This window comes from Garra rufa, chromosome 20 (genome assembly GCF_049309525.1).
Source record: "Garra rufa chromosome 20, GarRuf1.0, whole genome shotgun sequence".
In the NCBI taxonomy this organism is placed as follows: domain Eukaryota; kingdom Metazoa; phylum Chordata; class Actinopteri; order Cypriniformes; family Cyprinidae; genus Garra; species Garra rufa.
Window position 1 is genome coordinate 33,760,865 of NC_133380.1, and position 26,668 is coordinate 33,787,532.

A 26,668-nucleotide genomic window follows, 5' to 3' on the forward strand; every position below is an offset into this window, starting at 1 on the left:
CCTTTATAGTTGTCTAAATGAAGTTCTTAGCAATGCATATTACTAATTAAAAATTAGGTTTTGATATGTTTATGGTAAACAATTTGCAAAATATCTTCATGGAACATGATCTTTATTTAATACCCTATAATTGTTTTTGGCATAAAAGAAAAATGTATAATTTTGACCTATTCTATGTATTTTTGGCTATTGCTACAAATAAACCTGTGTTACTTAAGACCGGTTTTGTGGTCAGGGTCACATATGCTGATTTGCTGTTCAAGAAACATTTATTATTATTAAAAATTATAGAAATTAATACTTTTATTTATCAGGGATGCTTTAAATTGATAAAAATGACGATAAAGACATTTATAATGTTACAAAAGTTTTCTATTTCAGATAAATAGAATCTGAAATAGAATCTGTTCTTCTGAATTTTCTATTCTTATTAAAATTCTACTCAATTGTTTTCAACACAACAGAAATAATAAAGGTTGTTTGAGCAGCAAATCAGAATATTAGAATGATTTCTGAGTAATGATGCTAAAATTCAGATTTTATATTTAAAAATAGAAAACAGTTATTTTAAATTGTTAAAATATTTTTTTAAAAATTGCATTGTTTTTGAAAAAAAAAATCTTACTGTTCAAAAACGTTTGACTGGTAGTGTATGTCAATTTTAAATGATCTACATAGACATTTTTCCATTACACTTGTTTTTATGAATATAATTATATAATATATAATAATTAAATCAATCTAAAATACTCAATCACCTTTCGTTGGTTTGCCAAAACCGCCAAAAAACACTAGAAGAAGAAGAAAATACTCAATTTATAGCACACTGTAACGCAAAGCCATCTGCTCCGGGTATGTGTTCACAGTGTGTGTGTGTGTTCACTACTGTGTGTGTGCACTTGGATGGGTTAAATGCAGAGCACAAATTCCTAGGATGGGTCACCATACTTGGCCTCACTTCACCTCCTTTCCTTTTTTACAACAGCGAATCGATGAATCGTTTGGCCGAATCATCTAAAGAGTCGGTTCAGAAGATTCACTCGCTAGTGAATCGGACCGCACTAGCTCAGATCGATTTGCGTTTGTGGGATGCGCGAGCTGGTGTTGCAAGTGGCGGAGTCGTGAGCATAAAACCCTCCAAAGCTGTTTTTTTTCTTCTGTTTTTGGCTGTAAACCCCATAGTTCATTCAGTGGCTACCCCGCAGAAAAGCACGCCAAAATGGCAGACAAAGAAGGTAAAGTTTTTGCGCAGTGAATTACGTGCAGTATTTTTTGTTTTTGCAGAGTTTGTTAGCTTTAGCCTGAAGTGCTAATGTATTTGACCCACATATTGACATGAAAATGAATGAGTGTCACAATCTAAGTCAGTTTTTACCAAATACATAAGCTTGGGTTAAAGCTGCTGATATTATTCAACGATTCTACTCACTTGAATAATAGTTTCTCAAACCAGGAGATGATTGAAATTTTGTGGTTCTTGACTTCCCTCCATCATTCCTTGCTGCAGTGTAACTGCTAGTTGAGAAACTTCATAATGTTACATAATGTGAATACAGCAACTTTTTACTAACCAGTGTGCTTCCACAATGCACTTATTGTAAAATGTTTTCATTTGGACCCTGAATTTATCTGTGGGTTTTTTTTCAGTGTATGATGATGCAGTGGAGGAGAGAGTAATAAATGAGGAATACAAGATCTGGAAGAAAAACACACCATTCCTGTATGATCTAGTTATGACGCATGCTCTCGAGTGGCCGAGTTTGACGGTGCAGTGGCTTCCTGATGTGAACAGGTAATCTAATAACTAGTCTTTCCATGTTTGAAACATAACAGATGACTAGGACTTGACAATTTACAAATTACAAATCATCTCCAGGCCTGAGGGAAAGGACTACGTGGTTCATCGGCTGGTGTTGGGCACACACACTTCAGATGAACAGAACCACTTGGTTATCGCCAGTGTTCAGATCCCTAATGATGATGCTCAGTTTGACGCGTCCCATTATGACAGTGAGAAAGGAGGTAAGAGCTGATCAGACCTTGAACAGATATTCATTTCATATTCTTGTTCACATTGAGGTCATTATAGCCAACTAAAATTGATTTTATCCATGTGTTTCTTCAGCAGGTATGATCAGGACGTCAATTGATGAATGAGAGGGAATCATTTCACGAATATGATGCATTTCCGACAACCTCAAAATGTGGACTGGATCTTGTTTATGCTTGTATTTAGCATTTATAACCCAAGATGGATGTTAAAGAAGTTCACTTCCAGAACTAAAATTTACAGATAATGTACTCACCCCTCTTGTCATCCAAGATTTTCATGTGTTTCTTTCTTCAGTCGTAAGGAAATCATGTATTTTGAAGAAAAACATTTCAGCATTTTTCTCTATGTAGTGAACTTCTATGGTGCCCTGAATTTGAACTTGCAAATGCAGTTTGAAAGCGGCTTCAAACAATCCCAATTGCGGTTGTAAACGATCCCAGCTGAGGAAGAAGGGTCTTATCTAGTAAAACATACTTTTTTATGTACTTTTGAACCTCAAAAGCTCATCTTGTCTTGCTCTGCCTGAACGTTTTTTCCGGTTCAAGACAGTTAAGGTATGTCGAAAAACTCCCATCTCATTTTCTTCACTTCAAAATTATATTACATCGTTGTTTACCTTTTTTGTTAAGAGTGTTTGATCTTCTTTGCATGTTCACTTTGGTACTTCTGCAGCGATGTAGATGATTTTGAAATGATTTTTGAAGTTGAGGGAGAAAATAAGGTGGGAGTTTTTTGACATGCTCCAACTGTCTTGAATCTGAAAAAACAGAGTTCAGGCAGAGCAAGACAAGTGTTTGAGGTTTATAGTATATAACTTATAATTAAAATCGTTTCGCTAGATAAGACTCTTTTTCCTCAACTGGGATCATGTGAAGCCTCATTTAAACTGCGTTTTGGAAGTTCAAACTCGGCCACGATACATGACCATTATATGGAGAAAAATCCTGAAGTGTTTTCCTCAAAAACAACATCTTGGATGACAAGGGGGTGAGTACATTATCTGTACATTTTCATTCTGGAAGTGAACTTCTCCTTTAAAGTTATAGTTCAGCTACAAATTAAAACATTTACAATCATAAAATCCCCTCCAAAAATCACTTTACTCACCATCATGTCGTTCCAAAGATTTAAAAACACAAATGTAAAAGTTGATAGAACTGCAACAGAGATCAGGCGTGGGACATTATTATTGACTGTATGTCATTTTTTTTTCCAGAGTTTGGAGGGTTTGGATCGGTGAGCGGAAAGATTGAGATTGAAATTAAGATCAACCATGAAGGAGAAGTGAACAGAGCCAGATACATGCCACAAAACCCCTGCATCATCGCCACCAAGACCCCTACTTCTGACGTGCTGGTGTTTGACTACACCAAACACCCATCTAAGCCAGGTCAGTGGGTCTCATTCACTAGGCACAGAAGATTTCTGCCTAGTTCACAACATGTGCACACAAACATGAATGTGTTCTTAAATTTGTTCTAATGTTAGTGAATTTGGAGTATGAGTGTGTGAGGTTGTCATTTTCATAAAACAAGCTCAAACCATCGCCTAAAGGCTTTCAGCACAGCCTTTCCTTAACAGCATTTCATCACTCACAGAAAACAAGTGATGCTCTTTCGTCCAAAAGATGCAAGATCCACATGCAATACCATCCTCAAAACCAGTTCAAATGCAGTAAACACCTTTTATACAGACCCAGATTACAAACCTCTGATTAGCCAACTGTGCCTGCGCATATCTGCGTTGTTACAGAGAGCGAGTTCTAACAGAGCTTTTCTTACTTTTTCACTCTATATAATACACTGAAATAATTAAAGGGGTCATCGGATGCCCATTTTCCACAAGTTCATATGATTCTTTAGGGTCTTAATGAAAAGTCTCTAATATACTTTGGTTAAAAATTCTCAATAGTAGTGTAAAAAAAACAGCCTTTTACCTTGACAAAATCAGCTCTGCAAAATATCAGCTCATTTTAAGACATGGCCCCTTTAAATGCCACGGAGCTCTGCTTGCCCCGTCTCTCTCTTGGATTACGAGACATATAATGTTTACTTTAGCCGCATTTAGCCACGTTTAGCGGAGAAACTTGCTAACAAGCACATTATTAAGAAAGACCATTTACAAAGATGCATAAAAAATCTTTATATTCACTTCTGCTGTGGGTGAAGCTGCATCAGGAACGTTTCGCACAAACACAGAGGCATATGTAGACCGGGATCAACGCTTTCCTTTTAAAAGCGAAAGTAACGTGTTCCTCTGCATCTTCAGTAAATGACGACTGCTATGTTCATTATTACATCCAACAACAGAACACCTCAATCGCTCAATTAGAGTCTTCCTCTGCACCCGAGTCACACAATGGAGATCGTATTTGGACTGTTTCAGCTCGGTGAGGGTGGGTCTAAGGTAAGACACTCAGGTCAATCATCTGTGTTTCGTCACAACGACAAGAAGCTGAGAATGACCTGATTTTAAAAAGGGGATATTACTTTTAAAGATTTAAATTCCACTGGGTGGATTTTTATGATTGTAGGCTGGTTGTGTACACAAACTGCCAACACACATTAATGTACAAACAACATGTAAAAGTTAGTTTTGCATCTGATGACCGCTTTAAGATGAAATATCTAAATGTATTTAGGCCACCAACAGTACAATGAGGAAAAAAAATTTATCCCCTGCTGATTTTGTGCGTTTGCTGACAAAGAAATGACCAGTCTATAATTTTAATGGTAGGTTTATTTAAACAGCGCGAGAGAGAATAACAACAAATCAAGGAAAATGTTTTTCAAAAAAAGTTATAAATTGATTTGCGACCCTTGTTGGCAATCACAGAGGTCGGATGTTTCTTGTAGTTGGCCATTAAAGTCATTAAAGGAGTAGTTCACTTCCAGAACAAAAATTTACAGACAATGTACTCACCTCCTTGTCATCCAAGATGTTCATGTCTTTCTTTCTAAAAAAATTTTTTTTTTTTTGGGAGAAAAACATTTCAGGATTTCTCTCCATATAATGGATATGTGTGGTGCCCCTGAGTTTGAACTTCCAAAATGCAGTTTAAATGCAGCTTCAAAGGGCTCTAAAAAATCCCAGCCGAGGAAGAAGGGTCTTATCTAGTGAAACCAAAAATTGATGAATTCTGTGCCATTCAGCGCTATAGAGTATTCCGTATTTATGAATAGATCGTGTAAATAAGATAAATAACATAAGGCTACTTAGTTTGTTTAATAAAAGAGCAAGGTATAGAAACAAGGGCAAAGGCTGTGGTTTCTACATTTTGTTTAAAAAGTAAAATGTTATTCTACATCTGTTTTCTTGTTTTCTTTCAAATGTGCAAATTGAAAGCTATTAAAAAACACATTTAATTAATGTATCTGGTCTATGCCATACATTGTGCAAAAATGTTTAAATATAAAATTACATTCTACTTGATTACAAAAGCTGACAGTTCATTTGTATTCATTTATTTAACATTTGTACCGCATACATTTAACATCCAACAAAATGCATATTTAATGCAGCAAAATGAATATTTTATTGCACATTATTGGTGTGCCAACACTCAAGTCTATGAAGGTTAAAACGCTGCATGCTCAATCTGCCAGAGCACCTAACAGTACTTATTTAATACTAATTAATACTAGTTTGTTGGAATCTTAAAGGATTAGTTCACTTCCATAACCAAAATTTACAGGTAATTTACTCACCTTCTTGTCATCCAAGATGTTCATGTTTTTTTCCTTCAGTCGTAATGAAATTGTTTTTTGAGGAAAACATTTCAGGAATTTTCTAAATTTAGTGCACTTTAATGGTGCATGCACATTTGAACTTCCAAAATGGCTCTAAATGATCCCAGCCGAGGAAGAAGTGTCTTATCTAGAGAAACGATCTGTTATTTTCTAAAAAATGTACAATTTATGCACTTTTTAACCACAAATGCTCATCTTGTCTAACTCTGCGGCACATATGCGTACTCTACACTTCGGTTCAAGACAGTTAGGGTGGGTCGAAAATCTCTCATTTTCTCCTCCAACTTCAAAATCATCCATCATCGCTGTTTCACATTTGTTTGTGAAGGGCGTTTGACCTTCTTTGCACGTTAACTTTGCAAACAGTGGGTCGATATTTCTGCAGCGATTAAGTTGGAGGAGAAAATTAGAAGAATTTTTCAACATGCCCTAACAGTAATAGGTTGCTTGCAATCAAGTGATTCTGATGATTTTTCTCCGTAGGAATCACTAGCAGAAACTCAAAATGCCTATGTTTTGAGATCTTTATGGAAATTGGTCACACCTAGACATTTCATTTCATATCGTGTATGAAAATTTGCTGTTCATAAGGAGGAAAACGCATTTTCAGGCTTGTAAACCTGCGTCTGCGGTCAGGAGGAGAGTCGGATAATGCTTGTGTGTGCAAATGGTTAATAAAATATATAATGATATTAAGATATAAAGAAATATATAAATAGATACAGGGTGAGACAGTGAGAATTCGCTAAATGACGCATGTAGACACAAAGTAAGACATTATATTTGTGATTGATTACAACAGAACCCTTGTGAGATTGCCATAAATTGAATGGCAGTTTTTGTAGCAGAATAAGTGACAGCTTTTTAGTGACTATGTGGGCGATATTTGCTCGCTTTACGTGCTGCTAACAGGAACAATAGCCAAAAACCCTGTACAGCAGTAGTTTCAGGAGTGACATATATCCTGCATCCTTCATATAAATGTGGGAATCACTTTCCAGATAGTTTGTTTGCAGTCAGGCCTAGTTACTTATATTCACTGCCTTGATGGCAGGCAACTATTTCAATTTAGTTGAAAAAAATCCTCTTCATAACATAAAGGATCACATCCAACATATGTTGTGATTTTCTGTTTATACCTTTCTCTTGTAATAGTGTCTAACCAAGCAGAGGTTTACAAGCCACTTTTTCCTGTGATTTTCTGTCAATTTTTTGCCTTTCCCCCTTATGAACACCAAATTTTTCATACCTGATAAAAGCTCCTTGTGGTTTCTCGTTTTAACTGATTTGAGCATCCATAAACAACGCAAAACATGGGCATTTTAAGTTTCTGCTAGTGATTCCTATGGAGAAAAATCACTTCCTGCCCTCCAGCTGTATTTCGCGCCACAGCAATGACGTCATGTGCAAACAACCTATTGAACACAGAGTATGCATCGCTAGATAAGACCCTTATTTCTCGGCTGGGATGGTGTAGAGCCCTTTGAAGCTGCACTGAAACTGCTTTTTAAACTTCAATCCGTTGAGCACCATTGGAATCGACTATAGAGAAAAAATCCTGGAATGTTTTCCTCAAAAAAAGTAATTTCTTTGCGACTGAAGAAAGACATCTTTCATTTTTGAAGTGGAGTTATCCTTTAAAGGGATAATTCATTCTGTCAATAATTATGCTGCCTTCATGTGATATGGGAAAGATGATGCTTTCCACTTGTGAAGTGGAAATTACCAGTGTGTCGTGTTCAGGTGCTTTTGTTGTCGTAGTGAAGAGAAACATGGCGGACTCGCAATTTGCCCTCACATGTTACTTTGGTAAAACAGACCGAATAAAATAACATGAGAAAATTGCCTCCTTCAGAACACTGTACCGCACAGCACCCTACTGGAGGCGAGCCACGACAAGCTAGCATCTTCTCTTAACCGTATTTTTAAAGACAACACTACGTTTAAATAGCGACGTTATTAAAATCCTTTATGCCCCAGCATTATGGGGGCTACAAACTAACCAACTAAACAGCAGAGAACTTTTAACATCATGCAATGCTTATCATTCAGTATAGTTTCGTTGCTGTCCGCCATGTTGAAAGGTCAAAGTTTATCCCATCTCGGCAACTCGGGTATCATAAAAAATTTCGAGCTTTCCAGTGGAAATTACAACGTGAGTGGGTGTTCATGTGCAATTTAGATGTCAGATTTTGGTATTTACACATGAAGGCAGCGTTACTCACCCTCATGTCATTCCAAACCTGTAAAACCTTCGTTCATCTTCAGAACACAAATTACGATATTTTGAGCTTGTATAAAATGGCCTCTGGTGTTTTTCAGATGTGTTTTATCCATGGTAATGCATTATTCACTAATGTAAGATAACAGGCAGATGTTTTTCCAGCCACAACATCCAGATGTGATTAAGTGACAATCAGATGTGTTGATTATTATAGATTATTTGTTGCAGCCCTGTATTAAATTATGCATGAAGACACTAGTTTTGAATAATAATAATTTTGAGTTTTCTATTTACAGACCCCAGTGGAGAGTGTAGTCCAGACCTTAGACTGCGCGGCCATCAGAAGGAGGGATATGGTTTGTCCTGGAACCCTAACCTGAGTGGAAACTTGCTCAGTGCATCAGACGACCATGTGAGCAATCCCATATTCAAAGCAGTGCTATTTTACTGTGTTTTTTCATGAATTTTAAAGTTTTAGTAATTGGGTCACAGACGTTAAGATGTCCACGTCAAAAGAAATTTACAAAAGTGATTTTATGTCCATAGAAAGCACATTAAATGTAAGTAACGTGTCTACTTTTACGGTTTCAAATAAGTTATATGAATAATAAGAAATAATGTTACATTGTCATTGAGTGTAACATAGGGCTGGGCGATAAAACGATAACGATATATATCGCGATAGACAAGAGATCGATATCAATATAAAATGTGTTCGATAAAACTTTCGATATTTTGTATTCTTCGTCGGCCCGCCCAGCCCCCCTTTAACGTTCAGTTCATAGCGCCAGACCACAATAGAAGTTAAGGTTATCTTTCCTACAGAACGGGTCCATGTTGTTGTATTAAACAAACTAAATAGCCTTATGTTACTTATCTTATTTACAAGACGGCATTTGATTTCTGTCTCTACATGATCGCGCGTTTACAATGTCTCCTCACAGACGGGATCGCGGACTCCATTCATAAAAACGGACTTTACTATAGGGCGGAATGCCGCGGAATTCGTCGATTTTTGGACCAATAAATCAAAAGTTGGTCTGTTAATTAATTCAGATCGCGATTTGGACTAGTGTCTGTGAAAACTGAAATGCAAAAAGACCGTTTCAATATGAATCCTGCATGTTCCCGTTTGCCTCTATATCTCTATACTCTATATGTATGAATGGAGGAGACGCGTTTTATTTTCACTACACGCATACTGCACACGTGACGCTCCCGCTAATTTTTGGCCTTTGCATCTCACATGAACAGACAAAAATCTCCAAAGCTGCTGTTAGTGTCACTTTTTATCAATTTTACCGTTTCATTAGTGAAACTAGCATCATTCATACTGTATTACACACTGAAACTTCAAGGCAACCTGTCAAAATAAAAGTACGGTTTAAAATGTGACAGAACCATATTAGTCTTGTATTACTGTACAGTATAATGTAGGTGTTTATATGTTCACATTTAAATAATTTACATAAAACAATATATATGATAAATAAAATAAAGAGTCACCACTTAATTGTTGAAAAAATACTATTATTATTAAACCTTTTTTTAATTGAATATAATTTTTCTTCTATGTATTAATTTTAACAGTAAATCTCTGTTTATTTTTATTTTTAAAAATAAATCTGTGATTTTGCTTTCATTTGATTATCAGAAAAATTAAAACAAGAATTTCTGAAAAAAAAAAAAAGATTGTAAGGCCCTATTGTTCAAAATGTTGAAAGTTTTGGACTTATTTTTTCACTTGAATAAATATTTTTGTTATTACACAAAGTATAGGCTAAAGTACCGGGAAAGAAGTAATGTTGGCTACTGGCAACCAGCAATCTGTGAAGAAATAAATATTATCAGCCAAGTACTTTGCAACAACCTCTGACCTGTGGTCAAGCCGTACTTCTGGGCCACACATTACCTAAACCATTCACTTTATCGACAATGAATGGGGTTTGAATTGAGGATTAAGAGATAATTAAGTGTATATTGTGACTTTAGACTTATGTTTACATTTTAATTATTTGAGTTTTCCATGGTTGTTGACATTTCTGTCTTAATAACTGAGGGCATTATGATCAGAGGCAGGTTAAGTTTAAAATAAAAATGCTTGAGTGTAATATATTTTTCTCCTGGTCCTTATTTTAAATGGGTCATAAAAATATCAATAATTATCGATATCGACCGATATGAAACACTGATATCGTGATATAGTTTTCAGCCATATCGCCCAGCCCTAAACACAATATTTATGTAAAAATTTAAACAACATGCTTATTCTGACTTATATTACTACATATTAAAATATATAAAAGAATAAAGGGAGCATATTAAATTTTGTTTTAAAGAAAATTCTTACTGACAACTGGGCAAAACCTAGGATAGTTGCACATTTTAAAAATGTAGAATTACAACTAATTAGTATTTGGAGTGAAAGTAACATCTTTTAATATGTCAGAAATAGATTTTTGTTATAAATATGCCTTAATTGTTTCACTGAATTACATTTTAGTTGGTGTCTTCGTAAATTAGGGAAAAAATTGTGATTATTTATTTTTTGCTCAGAAAAGCAAAAAAATTCAATTAAATTAAACTGAAATTAAAAAAAAAAAAAATTGGAAAAACATAATTTTAAAGCAGTACTACACTTAATTAGGGGTGTAACGGTTCACGGGGATGTATTGAACCGTTTCGGTACGGCCTGTTCGGTTCGGTCCACTTGCGTACCGTTTCGGTATATTTTTTTCATTAAATAATGTAAATTTATTATCAGCGTGATATTAAGCGCAGCGGAACAATGTTCCTAGGCGAGTTTCCGCACGGACGCTATTGAGTGACGCACAGTAACACACGCACAGCTTTGCGCACAGTTAAGGTGCGTTCCGATCAACAGGGTCCCTACGCAGTGTTCACTGCTCCCTACTCCCTTAACTCGGTATATCCGTTGAAGTGGACTTCGCTGACAATAATCGCTCATTTGAAATGCCCTGGAACGTCATCAAAGCAAATTAACGGCAGGGTCACGCAGATTATGATTTAACATAAATAAATATTGTAATTTATTTTACTTTCAAATTTAAATACATATAAAATACATATAAACGTATGTATCTAAAAAAATATAGTCCAAATGTATATGTTTAGACCGTTAACACATATTTCACGCACTTTTTCCCCCCCACACACAGCCTATATTTAACTATCCTGTGATAACATTAAATAAAACAAGAAAGAGATTCACCTCACCAGTTTTACTTTCATTCATAAAATACAATATGCAAATGTAACATGAACCGCCATAACCATTCATAAACACTCTAATTTGTATAATAATAACAACATTTATTGCAACCGCTTCATTTCAGAGCCTTATAAAATAATGTAAAATATCACCCAAATGTGTGGCTTTTATTTATTTTATGCAAGAATTCTATTGTGTATTGGCAGCTTTTCAAAATAAAGATTTTGTAATTTCTTATTTTTTTGTACCGAAAATGAACCGAACCGAGCTCTCCAAGACACTGTACCGAACCGAATACGATTTTAGCGTACCGTTACACCCCTACACTTAATGTTTTTATACTTAAACCCTTTTTCGCCTTTCACCCAATTTTGTAATACTGTCTTATTTTGAATGTTTATTAGTTTTTGTTGTCTATGTAGCATAAGATAGATCTTTTATTTTTTATTTTATTTTAACATTACTTATTTTAAAGGTGCCATAGAATGCATTGAAACAATATTTTAAATTGTTCTCTGATATCTACATAGAAGGTATATAGCATAGGAAAGGGCAAAAAATCTGCAAAAACGGTTTTACAGGTCCATTTACAACCCTAGGATTTGTCCCTAGAATGAAATGCTCTGTTATTGCCTTATTTGGAAGGTTCATGCATAATAATGAGGAGCTCTGCTCTGATTGGCTGTCTCACAGAGCGGCTCGCTCTCACACAGCTGTAAGGAAACACATGGAGGAATTATATTTTTAATTACGGCCGCTTCATTTATTTAACTCTAGCCGCTTTATGCAGTTTGTTGAATCTGCCATTTTGAATCTGCAACATTTTTTTTTCTCTCACTACTGTGATGCATGTGCTCTGTGTAACGTTATACTGCAGCGAAGTAGTATAATGTAAGAAGGACTTACCACACAAGTTTTGATGCTTTAGTGATGCTCAGGATCTGTAAGTCATTGGCCATCATCAGTGCACTCATCTCTCCGTTTATGTGGTAAGTAAAATCATATGTACAGGCTACCGCTAGCATTAAGCTAACCATGTCCCTTCAGTGGTTTTACTGATGTACTGACATTACTGATGATTGGGCGATGCAAATGTTGGGGGCGTAACTATTAACGATCGTGACTATTGCGTAATAGTCGGTGTTATGTTGGAATTGACCTATTTTTCGGTGGTCTTTTGCAAACAGAAGATTTATATAAGAAGGAGGAAATGGTGGTATTTGAGACTCATGGTATGTCATGTCCATGTACTGAACTGTTATTATTCAACTATGCCAAGCTAAACACAGTTTTCCATTCTATGGCACCTTTAAATAATGAAAATGTTTTTTTTGTGTGTTTTTATTATTTTAATTAATAATATGATTTTGTACTTGTAAGATAATGTGGTTTTGTTCAACTTTAGACGATCTGTCTGTGGGACATCAGTGCTGTTCCAAAGGAAGGGAAGATAGTAGATGCCAAGACCATCTTCACAGGACACACAGCTGTGGTGGAGGATGTGTCCTGGCACCTTCTACACGAATCACTGTTCGGCTCTGTGGCTGATGACCAGAAACTCATGATGTGAGTAAACTGTGCAGTAATCGATGAATAAGGGCACTTACTTTTAATGGTTAAAAGGTTAATCCCAATTATTAAAGGGATAGGTCACACAAAAATGAAAATTGTCAGTTACTCACCCTCATTTAGTTCCAGACCAGTAAGACTATCGTTCATCTTCAGAAAACAAATTAAGAACATTTATGAAATGTGAGAGCTTTCTGACCCTGAATAGATGGCAACTACTGTTTTCAAGGCTCAGCAAGGTAGTAAAGACATTGGTAAAATAGTCCATGTGACATCAGTGAATCAATCGTAATATTGTGACGCTATGAGAGTACTTTTTGTGTGCAAAGAAAACAAAAATAATGACTTTATTCAACAATTTCTTCTCTTCTGTGTCAGTCTCCATTGTGTGTACGCAAGAGTAGTCACATGTACTATTTTAGCCATGTTCTTACTACCTTTCTGAGCCTTGAACGTGTTAGTTGTGTTGCTGTCTGTGCAGAAAGAAAGCTCTCAGATTTCATCAAAAATATCTTAATTTGTGTTCTGAAGATGAATGAAGGTGTTATGGGTTTGGAACAATGAGTGAGTAAATAATGACAGAATTTAATTTTTGGGTGAACTAAACCCTTAAATATGATCAGTTATTTACTTTTAATTTCATTAGAATTTTTGCACTTTCACATAAGCAAAACTTCATGGTTTGCTCACAGATTGAGTTCACCACGTGAAAGTAAACAGACTGGTTGTATTACATTTTTATTTTAACTGAAAATCTCAGAAGAGATTGTTATACATACTCCAGCTAACATGTTTGCTGGTGTTTTCAGCTCATCAGTGCTTTCTGTAATGTAGAGAGAGCGTTTATGGTTGCCAGGTTGACAGGATAAAGTAAATCCGTAGGCAATGCATTGATTTATAAAAAAGCTCTGATTAGGGGAATTAACCTCTAGAAATCTGGCAACCGCAACCATGAAAAGCTTGTGCAAGATAAGGCAAATGTCAAATTTAAAGGGTCATGAAACCCCCTGTTTCAGCACTGGTTAGTTCTCACCACAGTTTTAAAAAATGCTGCAAAAGTGGGTGTGCTGCGCTGTGGAGCAAAGGGGGATGAGGGGAGAGAGTTAACTTCGGGTTCAGACAGTTTCATTTCGCTCCCATTGAGTTAACATCACAGATAAATGCACCGAAAACATAGACATGAACACACTGTTGCACATCTCTTAAAGGGATAGTTCACCCAAAAATGAAAATTTGATGTTTATCTGCTTACCCCCAGTGCATCCAAAATGTAGGTGACTTTGTTTCTTCAATAGAACACAAAGATTTTTAAGTCAAACCATTGCAGTCTGTCAGTCATATAATGGTGGTCAATGGGACCCACAGCTTTGAGAGTCAAAAATCATACATGGACAAAACCAAATTAAACCCTGCGGCTCGTGACGATACGTTGATGCAAAACAATTTATCTGTGCAAGAAACTGAACAGTACTTATATCATTATTTACCTCTGATCCACCACAGTGTCCAACTGTCCTGAGCACGTTACGTGAGGAAGAGCAAAAGAAAATATTTAAATACTGTTCAGACTTGCACAGACTGATTATTTCATGTGTTAAGACCTCAATGTATCGTCACGAGCCGCAGGGTTTAATTTGGTTTTGTCTGTGTATGTTTTTTTGGCTCTCAAAGCCATGGGTCCCATTGACAGCCATTTCTCTCAGTTAATGAACGCGATCTCAGAGTCTGAAGTGTCTGTCATAGCAAATCAACACGCTTTTGTGAATAATTAGGCAAAGCGTATTTCATTGGATTAGAAAACGCAATCTCATGAATAATCATGAGACACCAAAGTGTCATCGAAGTACTATAGTCCATTGCCAACACAATGTAGATTTTAAACCTGGAAGATAAAAATAGCGCAAAAAAAGCTAAGAATTAGCCAGTTTTCTCCAGCAATTAAAATTAACGGATGCTTTGATGACATTGTCATCTATGATGTGCGACACAAACGCCTCTGTTAAAATCCCAGAAAAAGTAGTCCATGGTTTCATTAACTTTTTAGTTAAACATTTTTTGGGGATAAATAGTCAGCCGGCAAATATTGCAGATAATCATGGTTAAAGTTGAAAATAGTTGATTTGTAATTTTCGAATTCATTTTTATTAAGGCGAGAAAGGTGAATAGGGTAAAAGAATTAACTAATAGTTATCACATTACTTAACTAGTTAATTGGTTACATTGATAATTGCAAACATTTTTTGTATTACAAGTTTTCTAAAACGTTTAAATATGCAAATGAGGCATTATTTATTGAAATATGTGCTAATTTGCATACGTTTCTAGTTCAAAAATCTAAACACAGGATGAAGTCATTTTCAAAATTGTTTAATTTTTTTGACATATTAGAGTCAAATGTTTTTACAGAGGGGATTTTGGGTATCTGCTTTTGTCAGACCGTAATTTAGAAAAAAAAACTTAGAACAGACAAAACAATGTGTTTTTTACAAAGCTTACAATTTTGGGAGAATAAATTGTTGTATAAAATCAAGCAAATTATATATGAATAAATCCCTCTGTAAAAACCTTCAGAATATGGACGGGGATAAAAATGTAAAGTTTGATTTATGGCTCAGTGTAGGAGAAAAAACTCATTTTGAGAAAACGGCCTTTAAAAATATGGGTTGTAATTGAAATCTGTTGACGCAAAAAGCTAAAGTGCTATAAAAGAAACACTTTCCAGTGTCTTTTGGGTGTTTTCTTTCCACTAGTCCCTAGTAAACACCAAAAAGCCCAAAATCTCAAACTTGACAAGTGCATGAAAAAAATGTTTTTGCCTGCAGTTCAACCAAAAATGAAAATGCTGTCCTTAATTACTCACCCTCATGTTGTTCAAACCCATAAGACCTGGGTTCATATTCGGAAGGCAAATTAAGATATTTTTCATGACATCTGAGAGCTTTCAGACCTTGCATAGACAGCAATGTAACTGAAATGTTCCCAGGCCCAGAAACATAGTAAGGACATTGTTAAAGTAATCCATGTGTCATCAGTGGTTCAACCTTAATTCAGGGTTCCCACAGGTCCTTGAAATCCTTAAAAGTTTGTGCATCTGAAAAAATAATTGTAAGGCCCTGGAGGTACCTTGTTTTGTACGTTGTCATGACGTTCATGCACACATGAAACTACTACAAGGGTACCTCAACGTTTCACAGACACACCGTGAAACATTGCAAAAATAGGCTGCAATGTAATGTCTGGAAAATCCAAGTTTCAGGATATTTGGCTCACCAATGGCTTGCTAAAGATCCAAAGGAACATCATTTGGCCAGGTGCAGAGCCTGTTGTTGCAAATCTATCAAAGTGAATGGCATATATTATAAAACTTCTGGTTACATGAGCCTAAGCACTTTTCAATAAAATCCATGGATAAGTTAATATCAGATCATTTTAGAATACAGGATATACCGAATATTCTTTAGTTTTGTGCAAAACAGAAATACGACAAATAAAATATCAGATCTCTGTCATATGGCCAAAAATGAATGCAAAAAAGCTTTTTTGCATAGTTGTGTTTGACACATAAAAGCTGTAACAATGCATCTTACAAGGTAACACGATGTAACCTTGCTCTCACTTGAAATGTGTCCCCACTCCTTAAATTTGAGGATATTGAAGCTGGAAAATCCTTGAAAGGTCCTTGAATTTGGAGGTTACCAAGGTGTGGGAACTCTCTTAATTTCATGAAGCTATGAGAATACCTTTTGTGTATATTTGTGCACAAAAATAGACACAATATCTTGTCATTGGCCGTCACCATTATCTATGTTCTTACTACCTTTCTGGGCCTTGAACGTGTCAGTTGTGTTGCTGTCTATCCAGGGTCGGAAAGCTCCTGGTTTTCTTTAAAAAATCTTAATTTGTGTTCCAAAGATGAATGAAGGTCTTATGAGTTTGTACTCCTTTTTTAAATTACAAATATATATGTGTAATTAAAAAATATACAAAAGATAAGACGATGTACAAGAAGCATCATTGTGGAAAAAAATATTACTCTTTTGTTTACATTTGAACAAAAAGTGGCATGTCCAAAATTATTCATACCCTTCTAAGTAATTAATAGAAAAGCCTTTATTGGCTATTACAGCAATCAAACGCTTCCTTTTTGCATGTCTCCACTGGTATTTTTGCCCATTCATCTTTCAGGTTGGAGGGTCTCCTTGCCATCACCCTGAGCTTTAGTTCCCTCCACAGATTCTCAATTGGATTTAAGTCAGGACTCTGGCTGGGCCACTGCAAAATATTAATGTTTTTGTCTGCTAACCATTTTTTCACCACTTTTGTCAAACTTTAAGTCTGAATTTGCCAGGGGTATGAATAATTTCGGGCTTGACTATATATATATATATATATATATATATATATATATATATATAAAAGAGAGACTTTTAACTAAGATGGATTACACAATGAAATATCTTCTACAGCTGGGACACACGGTCCAATAACACCTCAAAGCCCAGTCACTCTGTGGACGCCCACACAGCTGAAGTCAACTGCCTGTCCTTCAACCCCTACAGCGAGTTCATTCTGGCCACTGGCTCAGCAGACAAGGTCTGTACATGCTGTGAACTGCATAATTACACATGCACACACATCTAGGGATGCTTATCGTTTACATTTTATTGATACTGATACAGATACCGATACTTATCCATACTGTTATATATACTACTTGGTGCAAAAAGATGTAAAAAGTTGATAAATTGCAGGTTATTTTATTACTGCCGACCTTTAGCAACTGCATTAAAGTTCTACCATCAAGAGCAGTGAGTTATTTGTTTTATTTTATTAACATGAAAGTGGGGCTGTGCAATTAATCGTAATTCAGTTTAAATTTCGATTTCTGCTTCAAACGATCATGAAAATACAGTAATCGAGATGAAACGATTATTGCGTCCCATTCTGCCCTCTTTCCAGTGGTGCGCTTTCGCTCCTCTATAAAAGCCAAATTACACATGCAAATCAGAAAAATCATGTAACATGACTTTCATAAAATGGGACATGCTTGATTTATTAATGTTTCGTTTATGTTGTTTTTAAAAGCGAGAAAGAGAACTTCTGTGTATGCGCTCAGAGACGGAGCAGAACACGGACATGTAAAGTTATTTTTTTAGCTCAAGGTGCTGCCTAAACGGTCAAATACACGCAAAAATATTTCAAAATGAGGCGCTTGGTGATTATTCATGTAAATCCTTGTCAGTTATGTCTTTAATGATCATAAATGGTTAAGAATGAAAATACGTGTGTAACAGTATATTGGATCCGTGTGGCTCTTAAAGCGGCAACAAATAATATTCCTTCTGCCAGCCCTGTGTTTAATATTAATAAAACGTAAAAATACAAAGAGAAAAATCACTCGCTGCTCTTGAATGAAGGACTTTTGTAGTTTTCATAAGAAACAAAGCATATGTTTAATTATTACAGTGAAGATGCTGTTTTATTTTACATTCAAATAATTACGTCCAATTTCTGTAGTGGGCTGTTAGACTACTTTAGACTTGCATAAAAGTATTCAGTTTTTTTATTTGTATGTTTTTTTTTTTCTGTTGTATTGCCATCTTTTAATTAATCACTAATATAAAGTTTTGGACCTAGGCATAATCGTGTTTAATAATCGTGATTACAATGTTGACCAAAATAATCGTGATTATGATTTTTGCCATAATCGAACAGCCCTACATGAAAGGAATAGTTCACCCAAAAATGAAATTGTGTCATCATTTACTCACTCTCAATTTGTTTAAACCTGAATGAGTTTCTTTCTTCTGTTGAAAATAAGAATTATTTTAAAGAATGTGGGTAAACAAACAGTTGTTGATCCCCAGTGACTTTTTTCTACTATCAAAGTTAATGGGGACAGCAACTGTTTGGTTACCCACATTCTTCAAAATATCTATTATATATAATATATATCTTATTACAACATGGCAGTGAGTAAATAATGACAGAATTTACATTTTTGGGTGAACTATCCCTTTAGTTCTGGCATTTGAGGGGACTTAAAAAGCCCCAAAGCCATCACAAACCTTAACACACAGGAGAAAATCAACCCTTTGCAACACTGCAGAAAGCAAAAGCCAAATCCCAGACATTTTGGCCAAATTAGAAATCCCGACCAGACGCATTTTTGTAAACAACGAGCAAATGTCACATCATTCAGTGAAGGAAAATGACAAGCTTCTACTTCACCATTAACATTGAAGTATACAGAGATAAAATAATGCAAGTATCGATAACCGTAAAAAGAAAGCCCAAAGTATGCATCCGTTTGGACACTTAATGGTTTGATCTGTTTGTTTCTGGCTGTAGACTGTTGCATTGTGGGATCTGCGTAACCTGAAGCTGAAGCTTCACTCTTTTGAGTCACACAAGGATGAAATCTTCCAGGTAACACGCAAAGAATAACACTTAATATTCTGTTACAATGTAACGATATTCAATCCATATTGCAATAATGATGCTGATGCTCTCGACAGGTCCAGTGGTCTCCTCATAATGAGACCATCCTGGCCTCCAGTGGCACAGACAGACGCCTCAATGTTTGGGATCTGAGGTATGACTTTATTACTCTCTCCTGTCAAATTGATTTGAAAAAAGAAAAAGTGTTTCTTAAAGGGATCATCGGATACAAAACTAACTTTTACATGTTGTTTGTACATTAATGTGTGTTGGCAGTTTGTGTACACAACCACCCTACAATCATAAAAAGCCACCCAGTGGTATTTTTTAAATCTTTAAAAGTAATATCCCATTTTTAATATCAGGTCATTCTCAGCTTCTTGTCATTGTGACAAATCACAGATGATTGACCTGAGCGTCTTACCTTAGCCCCGCCCTCACCGAGCTGTAACAGTCCCAATACGATCGCCATTGTGTGACTCGGGTGCAGAGGAAGACTCTAATTGAGCGATTGAGGTGTTCTGTTGTTGGATGTAATAATGAACACAGCAGTAGCCATATACTCGAGCCGCTGAAGACGCAGAGGATTAATGTTACTTTCGGTTTTAAAGGAAAAGCGTCGATCCTGATCTACATATGTATCTATGTTCGTGTGAATCATTAGTAATGCAGCTTCACCCACAGCAGAAGTGAGTTATAAGGGTTTTTTATGCATCTTTGCAAATGGCCTTTCTTAATAATGTGCTTGTTGGCAAGTTTCACCGATAAACACGGCTAAATGCGATTTAACGCGGCTAATGTGGCTAAAATAAGCATTACACCTCCTAATCCCTCAGCAGAGAGGGCGAGTAGAGCTCATTTGCATTTAAAGGGCCAGTGCCATATAATGAGCTGATGTTTTGCAGAGCTGATTTTGACAAGGTAAAAGGGTGTTTTTATTACACTATTATTGAGAATTTTTAACCAAAGTATATTACAGACTTTTTATTAAGACATTAAAGATTCATATTAACTTGTGGAAAATGGGCATCCGATGACCCCTTTAATCAGGGGCGGAGTGGGGCACTAAAATCCACCGGGAAAATTCTGACCGCACCGGCCCTAGTGGAGTATTGCCAGTAGCCAGGTTTCCATCCAAAGATTTTGTTTGTGGAAAAAAACACACAAAACAATTTAGCGCTTCGGAATTTTTATCGATATAGCTGATGGAAATGTCTTATCGATAAAATTTCTCATGTGTCGACATAATCTTTTTCCGTTTAACTTTAGCGCATAAATTCTAAATCCATACTTAAAGGTTGTATCAGCGATTTCTAGCCTAAAACATAGTGTCAAATTCAGCTGAACTTTCTTCACGATCCGCTCGCTGCCTGCCCATAAATTGTCTGTGAAAAAGCCGCGTCTCTCTGGTCAGCCTAGGGTCCAAGATATGCCAAAAAAACAATCGGCGCTATCAACTATTCCACAGATAAACAAACCGTGTTCCAACCAATCAGCGTCAGGGGTTTGGTGTTGTGGACTTTCCTACTGGTGCAGGGATGTGTGGGAGGCGGAGCGAAAGTCCACAACACCAAACCCCTGACGCTGATTGGTTGGAACAATGTTTGTTTTTGCTGTGGAAAGGTTGGTAGTGCCTATTGTTTTTTTGGCATATCTCGGACCCTAGGCTGACCAGAGAGACGCGTTTTTTTTCACAGACAATTTATGGGGCAGGCAGCGAGCGGATCGTGATGAAAGGTCAGCTGAATTTGACACTTTATGTTTCAGGCTAGAAATCGCTGATACAACCTTTAATGTCGTAAAAATCTGTTTGGAAACACTTTTTTGTAGAGAAAAGGGGCTTTGCTACGTTGCAAGTTAAAAATGATTCATTTTGTTCTGAAGATCTTGTTTTACGTGGATATTGTAATAAGTACAACATTTTAAATTAACTTGTTTTGGCTTGTTAGTAGCTTTTTATATTTTTGTTCTTCTTGTGTTATGAGTATTGTTCCATTAAATTTAAAGGATTTGTTCTGAAATAAAAGGGGGAAAATAGAATGTTTTTCAATATGTTTGGCTGACTGTATTTTATTATGACAATGAAGCTGCGTTGTCGAGTTAGTAAGGAGGCGCCAGCAAGATCAATTGATTTTTTTTCTCCCCCTTATAAAAGTGGAAACAACTTACAATAGCCTACTCCTTCGTTTGTGGTCATGTAAGACATTGTTCCAAACTATTCTAAATATTTATTTTATTAATGCACATTCACAATAAAAACAAACAGTTGCTTTTGTAAGAAGGAAACAAACAGGATGCCTCAAGAGCGCATCAGAAAAATGAAACATAATTCTGCATAGGCTGATATAGGCTGCTAATTGTTTCACATTTTTTTCTTTCGTTTTGTTAATTCATAATTTATTTAGAAAATAAATTGATTTTATTTATTTTATATATAGCTGTATAATGTTTTCCTCCGTTCGCAGAAGCTGCAGGTGCGTGACCATGTGAATCCTCACACTCTGTTTATGCTGCTTTTTGCATGTATAAAATTAATCCATGGAAAACAAATTTAGGTATTTTTAATGGGTCACAGCCGCGTAATAATTAAAATTTCCTTTAATTGTAATTTAACAATCTTGTTAACGGTTAACGGTTAATGTCTTAACAACCGTCGGTTGTCAGGAGAAATAAAATAACCGAAATGAACATTCCCATTTCTAAATAAAAGTTCATCAGAAAAATGATAATAATAGTCCTACAACTGCTCCTGTTTATGATTATTGTTGATGATCAAGTAAATAGTCTATAACAAAGTACAAAAAAAAACTCATGACACTTGTTAATAAAAATTAGCTAACATACAATTTAATATTAGGTTTTGGTTCAAATGGATAAAGAACAGGCTACTAGCCTATATAATTTACGCAATATAGGTGAAATTATGTATGGAAACAGCTCAAGGGCAGTTTTTTTTTTTTTTTTTTGCGATACACCAAACCTTATGCGACAGTTCGTTTTTTTCAGGGATGAGGTCATTATATGCACACCATTTTATCGGTAAAAGGCCGGTTGGAAGGAAAACAGGCTGTAGACAGCAAATTTTTTACACATTCTCTTTGTCGATAACAAAACAGTGCAAAAACTGGATGGAAACTTGGCTAGTGACAGCCATGCACTTTGCAACGTAATGACTCGGACCACTAGTGGGGGCTCCCTAGTGGCGGCGGGCTCTAAGCAGCCGCTTAGTTCGCCTATAGGGAGGGCCGGCACTGATAGAGAGCGAGCAACTGATATAAATATTGGTTGGATGTTTAGGGGGGAGTATGTGGGAGTATTTGGCCGCTATTCGCGGAGAATTTAGTAACGTCAATGATTCTAATAAGCTCAGGCCAGTCGTGTTCGCCTCGCGCCCGCTCAATTTGTGATCCGCTGTGTAAATCCTTCGGCCGGCCGACCGGGAAAAGTCCCGGTCGTCCCGATTGCCACTCCGCCCTTGCCTTTAATACACAATCCTGATGTTATTGTGAACTGTTTAGTGGGTTAACTGTATTTAGATCCACAATTGCCTTAAACATATATTGATTGCATTGTTACATGTATTTTGTCTAGTAAAATCGGAGAAGAGCAGTCTGCGGAGGATGCAGAGGACGGGCCACCTGAACTGCTGGTGAGTAAAGAAGGACTTGCTGAAATATTTAAAGGGACAGTTCACCCAAAAGTGAAAATTCTGTGATTAATGATTCTCCCTTAAGTCGTTCCAAACCTGTAAGACACATATTAAGTAACAAAACAAAAATAACAACTTCAACTTCTTTTTATCCATGTTGGTCTTCCATACGTATCCATGAGAGTATTACGACGCATACGTGTAATGCTGCTGACACAGGAGGAGTAATGTGTAATTAATGACAGAATTTTTACTTTTTGGGTGAACTATCTCTTTAAGGGTGTGTTCACACTTATAGTTCGGTTCATTTGGTCTGGACCAAAATGGAAAATGATACATTTGATCCTGTTCCGCTTAGCGTTCACACTGGCATTTTTAACAGTGAACCTAAAGATACCGAAACTAAAGGCATAGTGAAACATTCACAATCTGATTGGACGGGTTGAATGACGTATATTTCGTGACGGAACTCACCGAACACTTCAAACAAAAGGAAAAGGCACGTTCATAATAAATTAGAATGTCGTCAAAAAGTTAATTTCAGTAATTCAACTCAAATTGTGAAACTTGTGAATTAAATCAATTCAATGCACACAGACTGAAGTAGTTTAAGTCTTTGGTTTAAATGTGATGATATGGCTCACATTTAACAAAAATCCACCAATTCACAATCTCAACAAATTAGAATTTGGTGACATGCCAATCAGCTAAAACAACTGCAAAGGTTTTCTGAGCCTTCAAAATGGTCTCTCAGTTTGGTTCACTAGGCTACACAATCATGGGGAAGACTGCTGATCTGACAGTTGTCCAGAAGACAATCATTGACACCCTTCACAAGGAGGGTAAGCCACAAACATTCATTGCCAAAGAAGCTGGCTGTTCACAGAGTGCTGTATCCAAGCATGTTAACAGAAAGTTGAGTGGAAGGAAAAAGTGTGGAAGAAAAAGATGCACAACCAACCGAGAGAACCAAGAGAGGCTTGTCGATTCAAGAATTTGGGTGAACTTCACAAGGAAAGGACTAAGGCTGGAGTCAAGGCATTAAGAGCTGCCACACACAGACAAATTTTAATTCTAAAAGAACCAAAGACTTAAACTACTTCAGTCTGTGTGCATTGACTGTATTGAATACACAAGTTTCACAATTTGAGTTAAATTACTGAAACAAATGAACTTTTCCACAACCAGGGTTCCCGCGGGGTCTTAAGTCTAAAATTTAAAAATCTAAATTTTAGGCCTTAAAAAGTCTTAAATTCGCTGTTCTAGGTCTTAAATAATTTTACACTGGTCTTATTTTTCCGATGTCCATGTAACGCTACCTCTAAAGCTCATTTAAATTCTCTTTTTGTTGTTTCCGTGGTGTTGTAGTTCTTTATTTCACTATTCCAAATATATTTTGCTGTATTTAAACTACAAATGAGACCAACATGCAATAGCCAATCAGCTTTCTGTTATTGGCGCATTGTACCGCAGAAGTAAAATGGATTTAACTTTTTAGCTATGGGGAAGTGCAAGTTTAGCGATACTTAGCTTGAAAAAAACTGAATATAGGGCTTGGCTAAGGCCAGTTGCTAACAACTGTAGATTTTTTTTTTTCTCCCTCTGTGGAAGTTACTGCGTCTTCAGACAGAGTCGCAGTAGCAGAATACAGGTCAAACTACCTTTTTCTGTATATAATGTTCTCAATAATAATAATAAATATAGGTCGAGCTAGCTGACCGCCAGCCTTCGAGATACTTTTAAATTTTTTTTTTTTTTTACTTGCCCGACCGAACAAAAACAACTAGCGAAGCATCGAAAGGCAAGAAAGATTCCTATTTTAATACATTCAACGTAAACAGATATTGACAATGGATATGTGTGTATTTCTGGTCTATTTGTGACATACTTTAAAACAAATGAGCGTAACAGCACTCTAAAGAAACACACTGAGTTAAAATTTAAAATGTATAGTTTATTTATAACATGATATAGTTCAGTAACATACCAAGTGAGCTTTTTGCTGAAAATTCTCACAATTGCAAATGTTGCATTAATTTTAGCTCAATAAACAAGTAGTTAGTCAAGTAGTTACTTACATATTAGACAAAATATTTTCACTGTTTTGTTCTGTTTCACCAACGAAAATGGTTCCAAACAAGGATCGCAGCAGAAGCATTCTCCTAGCAACATTCTGCTGTAATTCAGCGTTTTGCTCGAATCAGTTGAAATAACTCGCTCATGAAGTGACTTACCGCCACCTGCTGGTAGTTTGGTGTTTAAAAGTATGCCTGCACACCCAACATTTCTAATTTATATATTTATAAATCAATAAATGTATTTAAAACATTAATCTCACTTTTAATTTTGCAGTGTAAATTATGTAATCTCACTGCTAACAGCCATTTAGAATTTATTGATAAATTCATAAAATAAATTTCAAAGGTAATGCATACATTTCAAAAGTAAAAAAAAAGGCCTTTATAAAGGTAAATCAAATGCAGATTTAAGATGTAAAAGCTAATAGAGCACTGATGAAAATATTGCTACTGAATTTTTTTTTTACATCAGATATTTCTAGTGGTACTTTTATGGGAATGTTTTGTGTGGAATAGTATCTGCTGATATGAAAAGTTCACTGTATATCGTAGTAATAAATTTAATTTATGACAGCCATGAAATTTTGTTTACTTTTTACATTTAAACACATTAAATATTACATATATGCATGTAATATAAAATCTATTTCCATTACAGGTTTAGGTCTTAAATTTCATATAAGGTGGTATTAAAAAGGTCTTAAATTTCACTTGTTCATATCTGCAGGAACCCTGACTAATTTATTGAGATGCACCTGTATATGATTTTATTTTCACCACAAAGAGCTCATAAAAGCCACTTTACCTCCTCGTTGCTCCACGTTTAGAAGTATTTGGTCCGTGTTGCATTCATATTTCATTCGAACCACACCAGAGTTCTACTATTACTGACATATTATTACTGACATATTTTACAAAAACATGTGCATAATAGAGAATAGAATAGGATGATTTGTTGAATTTGGTTTGTTTTGACAGTTCATTCATGGTGGACACACAGCTAAGATCTCCGATTTCTCTTGGAACCCAAATGAACCTTGGGTAATCTGTTCTGTGTCAGAGGACAACATTATGCAAGTTTGGCAGATGGTAAGTGCAGCAAAACTAATGAAAGTAACTCAGAGTGATTTGATTTAATATGTATTAATGCCAATCTCTGACTGAATTTCTTCTGTGTAGGCTGAGAACATCTACAATGATGAGGAGCCAGACACCCCTGCATCAGAGCTGGAGGGGCAGGCGTCGTAACTGATCTCATTAAAAAAAAAAAAAAAAAATTCTACAACCCTTTCACGGCTTCTTACTCCTCAGCTTTTGCTTTGCAGTATTACTCCGTAAAACCCGTCTTCTGACTTCCCGCTCCATACATACCATATACTTTATCCATCACATGGTCCTTCTGTAGACACTTTTCTAAAAGGTTCACCCCTCATTCATTCAGTAGAAAAGTTTGGCCTCGGATGGTTTGGAGAAAGACCGCACCACTTGTTCAATCACTTCTGAGAAGTTATGGCCTGGTGTGGCTCATCACTGTTTTAGTTTTTTTTGTGCATAAACCTGGTGTCAATTTGCAATAAATCTTTTGTAATAACTTTTAAAATGATTTTGTATTCCTAAATTGTTGATAACTCTCTGTACTTCGGTTGTGAAAATAAAGTACAGATCAACTGTTA

At 35.9% G+C, this 26,668-nt stretch overlaps 1 protein-coding gene across 2 annotated transcripts; it reads left to right on the plus strand.

Moving 5' to 3' along the window:
- The first annotated feature begins 1,093 nt into the window (after positions 1 to 1,093).
- rbbp7 (RB binding protein 7, chromatin remodeling factor) lies at positions 1,094 to 26,668 on the plus strand. 2 transcript variants are annotated; one of them, XM_073825590.1, is made up of 12 exons: positions 1,094 to 1,235; positions 1,648 to 1,792; positions 1,877 to 2,022; positions 3,267 to 3,443; positions 8,323 to 8,438; positions 12,664 to 12,824; positions 17,294 to 17,420; positions 19,179 to 19,256; positions 19,346 to 19,422; positions 22,860 to 22,917; positions 25,974 to 26,084; positions 26,175 to 26,668. In XM_073825590.1, exons 1-12 carry the CDS (start codon positions 1,220 to 1,222, stop codon positions 26,241 to 26,243), a joined length of 1,281 nt encoding a protein of 426 aa, XP_073681691.1. In that variant the 5' UTR covers positions 1,094 to 1,219; the 3' UTR covers positions 26,244 to 26,668. The 2 variants fall into 2 exon arrangements, with proteins under 2 accessions (XP_073681691.1, XP_073681692.1); XM_073825591.1 differs by having other exon boundaries at positions 3,270 to 3,443.

What these genes read in the sequence shown, in the direction of transcription:
- rbbp7 (XM_073825590.1), top strand. An exon ending in GATGACCAGAAACTCATGAT is followed by an intron (nt 12,825 to 17,293) that starts GTGAGTAAACTG and finishes TATCTTCTACAG; the next exon opens with CTGGGACACACGGTCCAATA. An exon ending in ACAAGGATGAAATCTTCCAG is followed by an intron (nt 19,257 to 19,345) that starts GTAACACGCAAA and finishes TGCTCTCGACAG; the next exon opens with GTCCAGTGGTCTCCTCATAA.